Source organism: Amphiprion ocellaris, chromosome 5 (genome assembly GCF_022539595.1).
Source record: "Amphiprion ocellaris isolate individual 3 ecotype Okinawa chromosome 5, ASM2253959v1, whole genome shotgun sequence".
Classification (NCBI taxonomy): domain Eukaryota; kingdom Metazoa; phylum Chordata; class Actinopteri; family Pomacentridae; genus Amphiprion; species Amphiprion ocellaris.
Window position 1 is genome coordinate 6,264,712 of NC_072770.1, and position 17,152 is coordinate 6,281,863.

At 38.8% G+C, this 17,152-nt stretch overlaps 1 protein-coding gene across 3 annotated transcripts; it reads left to right on the top strand.

The window, feature by feature from the left end:
• Positions 1 to 621: 621 nt before the first annotated feature.
• On the top strand, positions 622 to 16,837 carry alpl (alkaline phosphatase, biomineralization associated). Of its 3 annotated transcripts, none has more exons than XM_023269787.3 (12): positions 622 to 778; positions 3,841 to 3,997; positions 5,064 to 5,183; positions 6,528 to 6,643; positions 8,814 to 8,988; positions 10,264 to 10,439; positions 11,802 to 11,942; positions 12,062 to 12,131; positions 12,266 to 12,400; positions 15,282 to 15,473; positions 15,591 to 15,710; positions 15,978 to 16,837. In XM_023269787.3, exons 2-12 carry the CDS (start codon positions 3,877 to 3,879, stop codon positions 16,241 to 16,243), a joined length of 1,632 nt encoding a protein of 543 aa, XP_023125555.1. In that variant the 5' UTR covers positions 622 to 778; positions 3,841 to 3,876; the 3' UTR covers positions 16,244 to 16,837. The 3 variants fall into 3 exon arrangements, with proteins under 3 accessions (XP_023125555.1, XP_035803817.1, XP_035803816.1); XM_035947924.2 differs by having other exon boundaries at positions 695 to 712; XM_035947923.2 differs by lacking the exon at positions 622 to 778 and adding an exon at positions 1,599 to 1,840.
• The last annotated feature ends 315 nt before the right edge of the window (positions 16,838 to 17,152 follow it).

The window sequence follows — 17,152 nt, forward strand, 5'->3', positions numbered from 1 at the left end:
AAAATTTGTTTTTGTATGTATCAGTCCGATGGCGAGCTTGTTGCATCGGAATTTCTGTCATAACGTGTACCAACTAGTGTATGTTCTGGTTGACAATGAAGCGGCTATTCTATTCTATTCTATTCTATTCTATTCTATTCTATTCTATTCTATTCTATTCTATTCTATTCTTAATTTTGTTTTATTATTTGTATTCATTCACATATTTTTTCTGCATTGTTTTGCATCTTTTTTTCTTTTTCCTTTTTTCCTTGTTGCCTTTCCCTTAAACTTAATTAAAACTGAAATTCCCTTAAAATTAAACATTAACAAAAACATTAGATCTCTGGCAATAATGAATTGGTAATAAGCCAGTAAAAGTAAAACACTAACTGAATCAAAAATCCTGCAAGTACGCTTTCGCACATTTTACTGACAGTATCTGTGTATGTTTGTGTGCTGGAATGCAGGACCTTTAAAATAATCATTTGCTGAAGTGTGGATTCTCCCATGGTGTCCTTGAAGCAGCGCATGGGTCGTCAGGCAGGCGGAGCTCTCGGTCCATCTACTCCCACAGCAGTGGCAGGGCATCGTTATTTCTAAGGTTTTTTTTGTCCCCCCCCCCCCCCTCGTGGGATACAGACCGCTATTCTCAGAGCCAGGAGCCGGAGTCGAGCAAGTGTGGCCTCATAAAAAGGACCGTGAAAGCAGCGACAAGGACACACATTTCAAGGTGAAGCACTGAATGGACTGCTCGCACACTTGGATGTAGATTTCTGCCCCCGGAAAGACACCGGCAGTGAGTAAAACTAGAATAAACTTTTCTTTTTTTCTGCTTTGTTTTCCTCACACATAACGGGTTTAGGAGAAGCCACGCTGCCGGAGTGTACACTGAAATCTGGGTCTTTTTTTTCCCCCTTTTTTGTGCATCTTTCCTCTGATAGGGTATTCCTGTTAGTTATTTTTTGTGGTAAACATGAACTGATGTATTCTGATTATTTTTTAAATAGGTTGTTTGTCAACTGTTGCACCAGCAGTAGCTGAGTTTTATCCAATTTTTCACCAACACTAAGTGCTTGGTAGGCTTCAGTAGCATAGTTCATTCATTTAAAAATAATTTAATACAGGATTTTATGTTGCAAAATCCTGAAAACCTCTCAGATTGTAAAAGTGCATTTAGTGGATTTATGGCCAAACCCCTGAATACATAGTAGGTTGCAGTAAAGTACAATTGTGTGCCCATGTGTGTGTGCAATTCAGCTGAAATGCTAGTTATTCTGTGTGCATACAAGAGGTTGGATGAGGCAGTCTGGTGTGAGTAGGAAAACAAGTTGCCCATTTAAAAGTGGCGACAGTGTTTAGTGTCTTTGCCAAGCGGGGTGTGCAGAGACAGAGGAGATAACATAATCTTGTCTGTCTGAAAACCAGGCACAGCACTCATCCACAGGCAGCCATAGACAGAATATTTTTGAAGCCTTTATCTGCCAGCCGTCCGCTTTCTGAGCTTAATTAAAAGTCTAATCCACGCTTTGGAGCTGCTACCTGCCTGAGTGACACATTTAAGTAGCTGTGTGTCCTGCCTCGGGCTTCAGTAGCTGCTCAGGAAGAGAGCCTGAGAGGAACCTTCACCTCGTCTGAAACCACTTTGGATACACTGTAGCGGCCGATGACACCATGACTGAAGTGGGATCTCATGTGATACTGACCACTGTGTTAACTGGCATGCTGCTGGTGGCAGTAGTGGCTCTGCTCTGCTACTTCACCTGCAGACTGGCTGGTTCGCTGCCTGTTGGTGGACCTGGTCGCTTCTGAGGTTGCCAGCTACTGTATTTGCCTGCTGCATCACAGGAAATGCCTCCTGGTATTAGCCTTGTTATTATAATATTTATCTTCTGCCTGGTTGGTTCTGGAGTTTTCTTTTATATATCCTGGCTGGTTGAAACTTGCCTGTTTCTTATTTGAACCCTGGCACAGTTTCCAGTCTGAGCTAGATTTTGGAGGTGATGACGAGGTTATCTCTGTAAACTGTTTGGAATTATATTGGACCTAGTAGGAAAGAAGGAGTTCAGTGCCAGAGCTTGATAGGAAATGCAGTTAACAAAATAGAGTGATTAATCCATTCAGGGCTGTACTTAATAGCTGCAGTTAAGAGGGTCTGGTCTTAACGATGTAAAAAGAATCATGTCCCTTTTGGCATAAATGCACGTTAATGATTTTTGTGATAAATCATTAGTATGTTGAGGTCTTTGCTGGGGTGTGGATGTGTTCAGTCAATCATTTGGTGTTAATCGGCTTTGTTATGGCTCATAAACCTCTCACTGCTATTGAGCTCAATCCCATTAAAATGACCTTGACCATAAGCACAGGGAAGAAAGGAGGAGGTTGTGGATAATTACAATTGAAAGCCTGACTGGCCAGGACCCATAAGGGTCCCTGTTGTGACTACTTACATTCACAGTGAGACCTCAAGCTTAACTTTACCCAGCTTTTCTTTTGTTTCTGCTGCCAAAGGTTCATGGGCTAACTGATCCATTTTTTTTAAAACAAATGAGGCCAACAAATGAAAGACACGTCTTTTGTTTATACCACATTCATGATGTTGAAACAGATACCTGTATTCTTCTTGTGCTTTTTGCCTCCTCCTGCTCTTTGTTGAGAAAGCTTAGGTGAAACAGGGTAACATGTAATCTAGCATTTACGCTTTTCTTTTTCCTTCTAAACAATATATTTATGATGGTTTATCAACAAATAAAAACTACCATAGACCACCAGCATTCATGCAAAGCAGACACTAAAACTAATCATGTGACATTCATCTATGATATTTGATGATATACATTCTTGTTTCCTCAAAGATGGATGCCCAGTTGTTAATTTTGTTTGCAATTTCACATGCGTACATTAAATATTTAATTGATATTAGCCAGGAGTCAACTGATTACATTTTTTTCAGAGTTGATACTGATGCCAATTATTAGTAATCGTGGAGATTAGTAACTGATATTTGGGACTGACGTATATTTGCGGTAAAAATTATAATCTTGGTATCAAAATTTAGATCTATACAAGGTCCAACAAAAAGATGTAGGTGTTACGCGTGTTTGAGTAAAAAGATGCACTTTAAACATTTATCTTTCATTGTTGATTGGCTACTACTACTGATCAGACTACAAACAGACAGAAGTGGTTGCATCAGAGGCAAAGTAGCACATTTTTATATTACCTTATATTAACAGAAATCAAATAATTGTAAAAAGGCTGAATATTGAATCTGATAATCTGTCAAAGCAATATTCAATCAACCCCTGTCTGTCTGTCTGTCTGTCTGTTAGCAACATTGCTCAAAAATGGATTAACGGATTTGGATGTAATTTTCAGGGAAGGTCAGAAATGATACAAGGACCAACTGATTAGATTTTGGCAGTGATGTGGATTATAGTCTGGATCCACAATTTTTAAAAAAGATATCAACCATCAGAAATGATACAATGACTGGGTAGCCTTGACGGGGTATTGTGCTCTCTGAGTGCTTTTCTAGTTTCCTCTTTGATGAGATTCTATACTGTAGGGGAGCTTAGAAGCAAAACATGAAAGTTCAGTGTCAAGCTGGACATTGAAAATCAAGGTTCACCAGTATTTTACTCCAACACCTTTCAATATAAGTACACATTGTCTACATGCAGTACCTGTAACTTTCTACCTCCACTTGACATTTTGAGCAAAAAGGTGTTATTTGCTTGAAACAAGTATACTTAGTCAAATCGTGCTTGAGTAAATAAATATTTAATCAGTATGTCAGAATCAGTGTATGATGAGATGACACATACTTAATTACAAGTGCATGTTCTTGTTCTCTTGTAGCTGTGACAAGACTGCAGACAGGCTTCTCAAAGTGGCATGTTATGGCTATCTAGAGTTACGTATCAGCCGCACACAGACGACAACATGAAGGTGACAGCTCTGCTCATCATCTGCTCCTGGCTGCTCTTGGGGAGTTTGGGGAAACCACAATTCCCTGGTAAGTTGCTGTGTTGTTAGTCATTTGCCGCAAAAAATAAGTGCCATTTATAGTTTGACAGGAGGTGCCTGACACTCACTGAAGATTTGCAAGGTTGTTGGAGAATATTTAGAACCCTTCAAGGAAGTTTTTGTATCCAAACTGGTTTCCTGTTTTTCCTGGATATTTTTAGTGCAGTTTGATGGTGCCAAGTACAAAATAACAGGAATTTATTATTTAAATATTCATCCTAAAACTATCCATTCTGCAAGCGGATGTTTTTGTAATCATAGTGTGACAACTTCTGTCACTGCGTTTTAGAAAAAAAGGTGAACCAAGTCAAATGTGCAGAACTTGGAAGTTATGATTTTGCTCTGAAGGTAAATATGCATTTTCATGATGAATCTAAGTCCTTTTTCATTTAATAGATTAATAATTTGACCTCTAAAACTATGAAAAAATGTTCCAGTGAAAGTCTTAAATGTCTTTTTTAATCTGAAGAAGTGCTAATGATATTTCGTTTACAAACAGTCACAAAGGTAACCACCAAACATTCATAGTTGCAAGGGTGAAACCACAACGTTTTGGGCGTTTTTTTCTTAAAATCCTTAAACGGTAATAAGTTATCAAAGCTTTTCAGTCAACTAATGAATCAGCGAATTGTTTGATGTCAGTTGTACATGTTGTGGTTACAAGGGTGTACCGAAGTCAGATAAGATATTTCACAAGTACACTCCTTTCCATTAATCAGACAGTATTTCAACATACCAGTATCATGTCTGAATGAGCACTCGGGTCACTTTTCCATAAAAGTCAGAACACCAATATTAGCAGGCTGGAGCATGCACAATATTATAATGTACTGATGTAGGACTCAAGCTCAGAGCTGATGCCAATTAATGAGACCATTTTTTATTAACTATCTAGCAACGTGTGTCACGAGTTGTGTAGTTAGCAACTTGCCTCAAAGACACTGCTTGACTCCGCACCGCTGTCTGTACTCCACTACACGTGCTGCAGACAGGGGCTGAGAGTATAGCTCCTCTGCAATCCAAATCTAACCACACTTGTTTATTGCGATACACAGAGCAAGAGAAGGATCCCAAGTTTTGGAACACATGGGCCCAGCGGACCCTGAAGAACGCTTTGACACTGCAAAATCTTAACAAAAATAAAGCAAAGAATCTCATCTTCTTCCTTGGAGATGGTAAGCCACAACATCATTTTTTTACATCTTAATTTGTTGCAAGAAATTTAAAACGTTTCACAAATGCTTTGCCAGTAAAGGTAGAAGGAAACAATGGCTGCAAAGGGATTTGATTTTCGGGAAGCTCATCGGTAAAGGCCCAAGCTGTCAGTGCAGAGCTTTGACCACCTTGACAGATATGATTAATTCCAAGCTGTTTAATTTAAGCTGGGATGACATTACTGAGGATCCAAGAATGCAGTGGAAGATGAATGAGATTTTTCAAATTTTTTCTGACATGAGATGAATGAATAGCAGTGAACAAAACAACTGTGCTTCCATCAGATCACCCGGCTTCTGTTTGTGCTCGGTTGCTCATTGGTCACACAAAAACTTTTATCCTCCATCAGGCCTCTGCCCTCCCTCCCTGTTTGCACTACAGGCCCTGCATGGCATTCTTGCACGCTGCTGCTTTCACGGTCATGTTAGTTACAGAATAACAGGTGACATCTTAACAATTAAAAAGAACATTTGTAGGAAATAACAGGGACTGTCAAACTGGACAGTGTATTCAAATGCTCTCTACTTTATACCAAGAAGAGAACTACAGGATTCTGTAATAAGACTCCGCTGAGCAACAAACCATTTCCTCTTTTGTCTCTCTGTGCCTAAGGTTTTGTGAAACATGCAGACCTTCAAATATGTTGGGCAGATTTCTTCTTTACTGTAATTGATCAACCTAGACCTGGGGTCAAAGTTACTATGGACCACAGTATGTTTCCTCTCTTGTGTAAAATACAAGAAGAGTGAGGTTTGCTAAAAGATGGCAGCTGTTTGTTGTGTAGGAGTATTTTACAGTTCATTTCAGGCATTGAGGTGAAAAAAAACTGTACAAAGTAAAGGAAAATTACATTTACTTAGATATATCAGGTTACAGATTTACAAAGGGATCCTATCATTGATTTGAGCTAAAGCATAGAATACACTGTTTTTCAGCAATTCTCTGTGACTATCTTCAGCGTCAGGCATACATCTATGGAAAACCAAACAACAAAAAGTCACAGACAGTTCAACTCTTTCTGCAAGTTACAGATTAACTACAAAAGAGTCTTTCTTCTTGTGACGGAGACGAAAAGTGTTTTGTGCTTTCTTTGTAATTTTTCTTCTGTTTTTGAAGAAATATGTATCTAAGAAAATGTTTTGCCTAACAGCAGTATTCTTGTTCTAATATGTCATTAAAAATAAAGAAAAAACCCATGTTGCAAACTGAGCACAAAGAAACAGTGATGTTTGATACATGCAAGATCTTTGTGTTCCTGCTGAGAGAAACTCAGTATTAAAACTCAACCTGTTTCTGGTGTTTAGGGATGGGTGTTCCCACTGTGACGGCCGCTCGGATACTGAAGGGTCAGCTGAATGGACAGAGTGGAGAAGAGACGCTACTGGAGATGGACAAGTTCCCTTTTGTGTCTTTGGCCAAGGTCTAGCTACTACTACAGTATAGCACAGTGTATTGATCTGGCTGTAGCCATTAATGGCTTCCTGACAAGGCCTGTGACTGTAAACAAGGTCATTCGGTGTGTCATGTCATGCTGGAAGAGTTTGATTATTTATAGCTCATGAATCATCTGCAACTATGACTTTATATGGCCCTTAAACCACAAGTCTAAAGACACCACAATTTGCTTAATGTCAACAAATCCAACAACAAGAAAAGCAATCAGAGAGCGCAGTACTCCGCCAAGGCTGCTCAGTCGTAGAACGACTGAAATCTTGAAAAATTTGTGGCAGAAATCACGGCACCATAGAATGTGGTCGTTTAATGTAGATTTACCCACACACAAAATGACCTTGTGGTGAGCACAGGCGTGTGTTATGCATGTGTACGTTATGTACGGATACTGAATCGCGTGACCTAAATATGTTTCGGGTGGCGGGAATTGATGGGACTCAGAAACACCCCCACAATTTAACCAACCGTTCCTTGTATCATTTTCAATGGATAAGTCCACAGCGATCAATTTGTAGTAGGATCACAATCATGTGCTCGTCAGCAGGGAGCTAACATGGTGCTCACTTGTTGTCATAGTGACGCGATGCCGTTATCTCACAATGATACAGAAATCTTTAACAAATCCATGGATCCAGACTATAAGCCGTGTCACTGCCAAAATCTAATGAGGTGGTCCTTGTGTCATTTCTGACCTTCCCTGAAAATTTCATCCAAATCTGTTATTCCGTTTTTGAGTAATGTTGCCAACGGACAAACAGACAGACAAACAGACAAACCAGCGCTGATTGTCACATAGCTCCGCCAAGGCTCCACCTCCTTGGCAGAATAATAAATTGATGTCAAGAGTGTTATTTATCTAGAAATGCCTTTTTAACCTAACCCTCTTGGTCACAGTGCTTCCTTGTTGTGAAAAACACATGACATGAGTCACACTGTTTATTTATTTCTTCAATCAGTCACATCAGGATACATTAACAAGCACAGAGACTTGCTCTTCAGTTAGTTGTATGGAAAAGACATCTGACTGCTTGCTTCAACAAAGAAGAATGCAGTAATCCAGACGACAAACAGAATCTATTAGGATTATCCAGAGGATGTAGGAGATTTGCTTAGAGTGAAAAAGTCTGACACAGTGCAAATGATGTTACTGTATAAATGCGGGATATGTGTGGAAAAGCTCACATTTAAACAAAGTGTCTAAATATTTAAATAAGCCTAATTAATGACAGTTCCAGCTAATGAAGCCTGCTGAAAGGAAAAGGGATTTAACTAAAGAAGAAATTTCACATTCTACAAACAATCTACAGAAGTGATATGAAATTGATCATATATAAGTTTCTTCTTTGAATATTTGCAGTGGTCTGATTGTGTGAATCACTAAATAAGCCATGAAAAGTCATTGCTGGTGGTCTGAACAAACATGGCCTATTGAGAACACAACTGTCCTACTTTCATGAACGCTGCTGGAACTGATAATTAACTGATTAATGGTTCAATTTTTTCAAAAAGTAAATAGTAGAAATTTCATCATCACAGTTTCTTACAGACCAGGCTGAAGTGGTATTCCATGCTGGGTTTGTCCAGCAAGTAGTCCAAAACATAAAGATATTTATTTTTAGTGATATAAAATAGCTAAAAGTGACAAATCCTCCCATTTGAAAAGCTGGAAGAACTCCATGTATTTTTTTTGAAAGTTTATAAAGTATTTGAAACGATTCATGTCCACTAGTTCCCCAAATGTATATTATTGATGAGTGGCAGTAATCCTCACAAATACCCTACTTCTCTTCCTTTGAGTTCCATTTGCTAAGTGACACAATGCAGCTGCTGCAAAACAAAAAGATCAAACTCTGTGTATGACCTGCATGAGTGCAAAGAGCCAAAGAAAGTAAAGGAAAATTGGAAAGCATTAAGAGTTCATGACTCGCTGGTTGTGTTCTTTTTGTGGGATTTGTTCACAATATGAATAGCTGCAATCTTATCCTTGAATTCCATTCAAGTTTTCTTGGCATATTGTTATAGTACCAGTCTAGTTAACTTAATGCCTAAACAAATGTTCTCATACAAACACAAAGCAATCACAAGCATTTTACAATGAAGCAATTCTGACCACATGTTAATGGCTTGTGTCCCTGTAGACGTACAACACCAACGCACAGGTGCCCGACAGCGCCGGCACAGCCACCGCTTTCCTCTGTGGGGTTAAGGCCAATGAAGGCACAGTAGGGGTGAGTGCGGCTGCTGTCCGCTCCCAGTGCAACACCACAGAGGGCAACGAGGTCACCTCCATCCTCAGATGGGCTAAAGATGCAGGTGGAGTAACATTAAATCAACTTAAAATTACACAAACCATTTTCATGCATTGTTAATCACAGGAATGCAGAATTGTCATTTTCAGTTGTTTTCAAATTAGAAAATTTCATGCATTTCATGTGTGAGGGAACCAAATTATGTCTGTAGATAATGCTGTGTGAATGTGAAGAGGGAATACTCACCGAAGCGTCTCGATAGCTTAAAGCAATGACTTTGAAGCGTTCTTGAAAGTGATGCTCTAAATACATGATTATTTTTTCAGTCTACTCATTCCTTTTTTCCACTGTTCCTCCTTTGAACCAAACTTACCCTCAGAGCAATTTGCAAGAGAAATTTACTCGACCAAAAAATTTGCTTTTTGTGATGGGAGGTAACTACTCATTTAGACGAAATTCTTCATCTGGGCATCGTCATTCTGTAGCCTGATGTGTCTGCTGTCCTTGATTAAAAAGATTTTCAAGTTATTTGTTACATAGTTAGTATGTACAAAAGCAGTTCCCCTTGGGTTTTGTGTTCAATTCAATATTAAGTTCAATGTTGTGTCCATACAGGCATAAAGCAACATCTCATATACGCAATTTTGATCAAAAGCTTGAAAGATGACTATCTTTGTATCTCCGATGAAGGACATCAGATTTTCTCAAAGAATGTGCTTTTACTCTTCAAGGATGTGTCAGGATGTTATGCAATCTGTTGGAACATATGTTGTGTAAGCCAAACCTTTAAAGACAAAACAATGCAAGGCCCCACGGAAAGGAAGACAGATGTGAAGTGGATGAGTGCCATGGATTATCAGGGGGCAGTAGTGGGGGATAAGTTAAGACTGGTTGAGGGTCAGGATGTGTGTGAGCATGTGTGTGGATTCAGAGGTCAGGGATTATAAGAAATCCAATCATTCCTCAAGAAACATTCTAGGCAGCGGCCGGTTTCCTGCACGAAGCACATAAAAAGGGAAAACTGCTCTCTGTCTAGATTTTTTTTTTTTACCCTCCTCTGTTGACTTTAACATTAATGTTTTACTTTACACACCTTTTGTACGGAGATAAACAGTGGTCTGTTCAGTGATCCTTGGTGTTCCATCCTACAGTGCATTCCAGTTTTAACCAAAGCTGATGTAACTGTCTCAGATAGATTCTTTGTGTTACTGCACCTCTACACTGAACACAAAAAGGGAATTTCATGATAAAAAGTTGTGACTTAAAATGAGTGTGAACCTGTCATTAAATCAAAAACTTAGTCCTTATTCAAACAGCTGCTTTTGTGTGTCTGCTGCAGGCAAGGCAGTGGGAATAGTGACTACGACACGTGTCAACCATGCGACTCCCAGTGCTGCTTACGCCCACAGTGTGGACAGAGAATGGTACTCGGACAGTGAGATGCCAGCAGAAGCACTGCAGGCCGGCTGCAAGGACATCGCCAGACAACTCTTTGAAAACATTCCCAATATTGATGTGAGTCGAAACTCTTGAACTTCAGATTCAGATTCTGATTAAGGCTCCTTTATTTCCATTCAGTAATTAACATCACAGATGCTATCACAGGATGAAACTAATCAAGATAGAACTATGCAATATACTGTAGCATCTGGTGGCATCTTCATGTGAGCAATATCTATTACGTACTGTGTATATTAACACTACCGTTCAAAAGTTTGGGGTCACTCAGGAAATTTCATGTTTTCCATGAAAACTCACACTTTTATTCATGTGCTAACATAATTGCATAAGGGTTTTCTAATCATCCGTTTTTTTTCTACACCATTAGGTAACACAATGTACTATTAGAACACAGGAGTGATGGTTGCTGGAAATGTTCCTCTGTACCCCTATGTAGATATTCCATTAAAAATAAGCTGTTTCCAGTTAGAAAAGTAATTTACCACATTAACAATGTTTAGACTATATTTCTGATTAATTTAATGTTATCTTCATTGAAAAAAATGCTTTTCTTTCAAAAATAAGGACATTTGAGTGACCCCAAACTTTTCAACGGTAGAGTATCTGCTGCAACATTAGCATGTTAGCACTGTGGGATCATGTTTTCATGCCTCCACTGGATTTTAATTCCCAATTATAGCATCGTAGAGCTGTTCGCATGGCTGTGGGATGTTAATTGTATTTACTGACTCATTTGACAAGGAAGGTGTGTTCATATGCCTGTACATTTGAACAGAACAATTCAGATTTGCTTGCATGTTAGCATTTACCTCAGAGTGCCACTGTGCTTAAGAACAGTCTCATAGAGGCAGCTACTGTGGCTGCTGATCTTAGGTTTTGTTGAGTTTTGGTTGGGCGGCACAAGCAACAACTTCATGACATGACTTTGGACATGAGAATGAGCATTTTTCTCCTTTTTTTAACATTTCATGGGCTAAACAAGCAAGAAGATCGCCGGTTTGCGTCCCGGCCTTGGCCTGGGATCTTGGTGTTTGTATGTTTTCCCTGTGCATTAAGTGAGTTTTCTATGGGTACTCCGCTTCCTCCCAAAATGTCCAAAAACATGCTGAGGTTAATTGATGATTCTAAATTGTCCGCAGATGTGAATGTGAGTGTGCTTGTTTAGACTGGTGACCTGTCCAGGGTGCCCCCTGCCTTCATCTAAAATCAGCTGGGATAGACTCCAATTGATTGCCCTGATTCTTATGGACTACAAAATTCTCCGATTTTTAGTTCGACATTTGTTCGTCACTCAACTTTGTACAGACATTTATATGCAGATTGTGATTTACTGTTTGTTGTTTTGACTTTTTTGTTTTTATTTGGTCCTATAATAGCTGAGATTAAGACTTTGATTTTCATTGTGTGGCTTTTCAGGTGGTTTTGGGTGGAGGAAGGAAGTATATGTTTCCTAAGAACAAGTCAGACGTAGAATACCCTAATGTATTGAAGCACAGCGGTACACGGAAAGACGGAAGAAACCTGGTGCAGGAGTGGACTGACAGAATGAAAGATAAAGTACATTCTTCCTCCTCTTCTACATTTACATTTTCATATTTTGAACTTCAAAGCAACTGAAGTGTTACAAGTCACACTGTGCAGTACATTATATTTGTTATTATTATTATTTTTTGCAGAAAGGCCATTATGTGTGGAACAAGAAGCAGCTCTTATCCCTGAACCCTAACAATGTGGATTACTTATTGGGTGAGTCTCAGTGTCATTATAAAAATTCTCATTGAAGTGTAAATGAAGAGCCATATGTGATTGCATTTGCTGTAGGCTTATTTTCTGTGTGTAATACCCTGTTTCACCTTGAATTGTGCCTTCTGTAATTCCAGGTCTCTTTGAACCTGGCGATTTGACATATGACTTGGAGAGGAACACTGACAATGATCCTTCACTGACAGAGATGGTGGAAGTCGCCATCAAGATCCTGAGGAAGAATCCAAGTGGATTTTACCTTCTTGTCGAGGGTGAGTTCGTAGTCTCTATTTTAGTGGAATTGCACAATCGTCTTCTGTCTTGGTGCCAGTTTCACAAAGATTTGTCAGACTGAGTCAGTCAACATTGACCCCCTTTTTTTCTGAATAAAAAAAGAAAAAAATTGACCCAAAGCTTGTGAACATTTTGCCTGTTTGGCTCTTATGGTGAAAACAGTGTGTGGTATATTGTAATCCAACAACTACGTTCTCCTATGGTTGAAAGAAAATGTAAGAAATTATTGTTGTGCTGTGTATGCAGTGTTAATGCAGTGTAGAAGCTATTGCTGCTTAGTATTGGTATCTTAAATTGGTTTACATTGTTAGAAATGTGAGGCTTTGTGTGTTCAAATGATGTCCATATATAAACAAGCATCAGAATTTTCATTAAAGGAGAGTTAAGGTGTTCAGTCATAGTGCAGATTTTAGCAGTGACTGTCCCTTTAGGCATTTTTATTTGGCCAGCTACCACTGTATATGATTTGGGCATCACCACTCATCAGGTAGAGCATGTTTTTTAGACAGTCGGCAGGTCAGGTCATACAGTGTGTGGTGTTTTCTTTGACTTCAGATACACTATTATTAAGTTTATTTTTAAAATTGGGAAGGAACTTGTCTGCTCTATTTCTGAAAGTAAGATGAAAAGACCGAAACGATCCCATGCCTAAAAAAAGTACTCCACCAATTTGTAGAATTACTGTAATGATCCCAAGTTTGTGTGAAGCTGTTAATGCTGATTGGTTTCTTAAAATCTTACAGGGGCTTTTCACATTTGATTCCTTGTCTTCTTTGTGAAATTATGACCTGTTTGTGTTGTTGTGCTCATGTCGACCTTCTAGCAGCATAAAATTGAGAACACATGAGTGACAGTTGATAGAAAGAGCAAGATGGTGTGTAATTGGTGAGACTGCCCTTCAGCGAGACTTGCTTGGCTTTCTTTTATACTGGCTACAAGGCGGGCAGGTTATCAGACTGATATGTTGTGTTCCTATGGAAACAACATCTCTCCAAGTTATGTTAACAATGACCAACTACTCCATTTGTTTTAAATATGGTTTGGTATTAGAAAACTTGCCTTTCTTAACAATTCACCACACAACACCTAATTTCATTAAGACACAGGTTTTTATGGTTATTTCAAAAACAACAGTTTATACAAGCCTTTTATTTGGCTTTTCCTTCATGGAAACATATTTTGCAGAAGTTAATAAAATAAAACACATCACATTCAGTAGCATTCACATGGAATAGTGATTAAAAACATTAGCGAGCTTACAAATACATTTCAGGACTCAGGGAGAGACAAGAAAAACAATGTTGCGGATGCAAAATGTGCATTTAAAAACTACACAAGCTGAGACATGTAGCAGAGAGTGTTAGAAAGATTCTTTTCTTATCTGATGTTTATTGTAGGCAGTCTATGTGGAACCAGTCTACATATCCAGAATTCTGTACTGTTCTGTTCCCATCATTATAATTTCTATATCATATTTAAATATAAAGTGCTTGCAAACACAGTTGTGTCACCACCACCATGGTCAGGATGAAATACAAGCTGTCACCTGCTGCTGAGAGGTCATTTTTAGGATGGCCATGAGTCAGCTAAGAATCACCATGAAGCAGGTCTGCAATAAATTAGAAGCTGCTGGAACACAAGTATCAGTGTCCACAGTCAAATGTGTTTTACATCACCATGGACTGAAATGCTGCCATGCAAGAAAGAAGCCCTTCCTGTAGAAGCAGATCTATAAGGCTCGACTGCTGCTGATCACATGGACACATAAAGGCCTTCGGGAGGAAAGTTCTGTGGTCAGATGAAACAAAAAAAATGGCTTTGTTCCCCTAATAAAAAGAAATATGTTAGTAGGAAAGCAGGTGAAGCATTTAACTCCAGCAACACCATATCTACTGCATGGTGGTGGCAGTATTATGTTCTGTGGCTGTTTTGGTGCTAGTGGAACTGGTGCTTTACACAAAGTAAATGAAGTAAAGAAAAAGGAGGATTACCTCCAAATTCTACAGGAAAACCTAAAGTCATCAGCCAGAGGTTGGTTTTTGGATGCAGTTGGGCTTTCCAACAAGACAATGACCCTAAACACACATACAAAAAAACTAAAATGGCTAAATAAGGCCAGAATTAAGGTTTTAGACTGTCTCCTTCAAGTCCTGACTTAAACCACATCAAGAACCTGTGGACTGTAGAAACAAGTTTCTGTCAGAAAACCAACAAATTTGGTTGAATTGCACTAATTCTGTCAAGAGGAGCGGTCAAACTTGCCAGAAGCTTGTGGATGACTGCCAAAAATGTCTAGTTGAGGTGAAAATGGTCTCATGACATTTAGATAAACATTAGCATTGCTGTATGTCATTTTCCCAGAAGACCTACAAGAAATCTATGAAAGAACCATAATGCATTATTGTTTTTTGTTACAAAGACATGTGTTTCAGTGATTCCATAAAAGAAAAGAGTCATAGGAGTCTTTGGAAACTCAAGACTGCCATGATATACACGGTCTTTACAAGTCTATGTAAACTTTAGTTCACAATTGTATTTGAAATCAGTTCTTGTCAGATCATTTAACAACATCTGAAACCTCTGCCCCCATACCTTCATGATGGTAGCACTGTGGGGGATGAAAATGACAGTTTTCATCAGTTTTCTGAAAATGAAAAACTGAGGAGCTTCATCACTTCACACACTGATAGGCAGGGTTTGAACTTTTCTCTCAAGCTCTCTGTGAACATTCTTAACGCAACCAGTTTTGCATTTTTCATGTGTTCAAGCAGAATTACATGTCTCATAAACTAGTTTGTTTAAAGGATGCCAAAGCCAAAGAATGTACCACATAATCTGAAATGTTTACCCGTCTACCAGGAGGACGAATAGACCATGGACACCATGAGGGCAAGGCCAAGCAGGCTCTACATGAAGCTGTGGAGATGGATCGCGCTATCGGCCGGGCAGGTCTCTTGACCAGCATCCATGATACACTGACCATAGTAACTGCTGACCATTCTCATGTGTTCAACTTCGGAGGCTACACAGTCAGGGGAAATACGATATTTGGTATGTAATAGATACTCCATATTGTATACCTGCGGTGGTATACATGACTTGTAGAGCTGCATGTTAAGGTTTCAGTGTGGTTCTGTTGTGATAGTAATGCTCAGTCTCTATTCACAGGTCTGGCGCCCAGGGTGAGCGATATTGATCAGAAGCCCTTCACCTCCATTTTATATGGAAACGGACCAGGTTACAAAATTGTCAATGGAGCAAGAGAGAACGTCTCTACTATTGATTACCGTAAGAACATTTTTTTAAGCTACACTGTGTCAGAATATATAAAGATATTAAAGACCTTTTCATTTATCAAATCAAAGAACATTCTGTAACATGTCAGTTATGTAGTTGTGAGCTAGTTGCATGGCATCAGAAAGAGCGATTTGTCTGAGATGAATGCAGACTAATGCAACTAATATTGTTTAAGGTGTGATTTTTCCTTTCGTACCTCGGGAGTTAAAAACAATAATTAATATCTTTACAACTTTCCTCTGTGTTCCTTCCTCTCAGAGGAAAACAACTACCAGGCCCAAGCAGCTGTACCTCTGAGCATGGAGACTCATGGTGGAGAGGATGTGGCTGTGTTTGCTAAAGGTCCCCTGGCCCACCTGCTACACGGGGTTCACGAGCAGAACTACATTCCCCATGTAATGGCATATGCAGCCTGCATCGGTCAAAACAGAGAACACTGTTTGGCACACAGCGGGACAGCCGGACTACGCCCAGTCTTCTCCAGCATCGCAGCTATTCTCACAGCCACCCGACTTCTGTGCTGACCTTCCCCAGATACCTCATCCTATTAATACCCTTGTGTTAAACAGTCTTACATTTTGAGATTTCAATTTGTTGTTGTTTTTTATTGTCTAAATTTTCTCTACTATATTTTGATTACGGGACCACTTTTTAGAGAACAAAATAATCATCCTGGTGCACTGATAGAAGAAATGGCATTGCAGAAATCACCTAAAATCCAAGATAGAATTGTGATTTGTCTATTGAGTAGTTTTTTTATTAAGGCTTTTAGGATCTGTTCAACCTTCATGTTTAATATAAACCCTTTTGATTCAAATAGATTAAATTTTCAAATGCCTGAATTTGTTTCATATTGTACATGTGCAGTTAACAGAATCTACCTCACAAGCTTTCAAAAGGTCACTCATAAAATAATGACGTGTTTGCAATGACACATTCTGAAAAACAAATTTTGTGCTGAACCAGAGGCAACTGAATGTATAATTGACAAATTAATCAAATTTCTTGTCATACAGCTTGTGCATACTTGCAAAAACCAGTGAGAAAACCCACCTACCATTGTTGTGTCCAATAATAAATTGTAAAATCTCTTGACTAATAAATGAAATGTGTCTGTATTCTGATAATGTTGTTGTCAGTTTTGTTGCAACATTAATGGTTAAAATGTCCCCTAAATATATATTTATATCAGATTTTACATAAGTCTCCCAGTACAATTTTTATTACTTTAAAGCAGTGAGTTTTTACATATCTGAAGAACAATACTGAAGTCAAATGTAGTGATATTTGAGTTTTTCAAGAGCAAAACATCACAGGAAGACTGGACATATGAGACCAATTAAAGGCTCAAAGCTGACAGGAAGCACCAGTTTCGTTACATGGAAGATTTCAGCACAAAGTAAAAACTTCTATGCACAGTTTATTAGTTTTTC

Bases quoted from the DNA above. Each gene is read 5' to 3' on its own strand.
- alpl (XM_023269787.3), top strand. From the start codon at position 3,877: ATGTTATGGCTATCTAGAGTTACGTATCAGCCGCACACAGACGACAAC. The intron at 12,401-15,281 runs GTGAGTTCGTAG...CCCGTCTACCAG, and splicing joins ATTTTACCTTCTTGTCGAGG to GAGGACGAATAGACCATGGA. The intron at 15,474-15,590 runs GTATGTAATAGA...CTCTATTCACAG, and splicing joins CAGGGGAAATACGATATTTG to GTCTGGCGCCCAGGGTGAGC.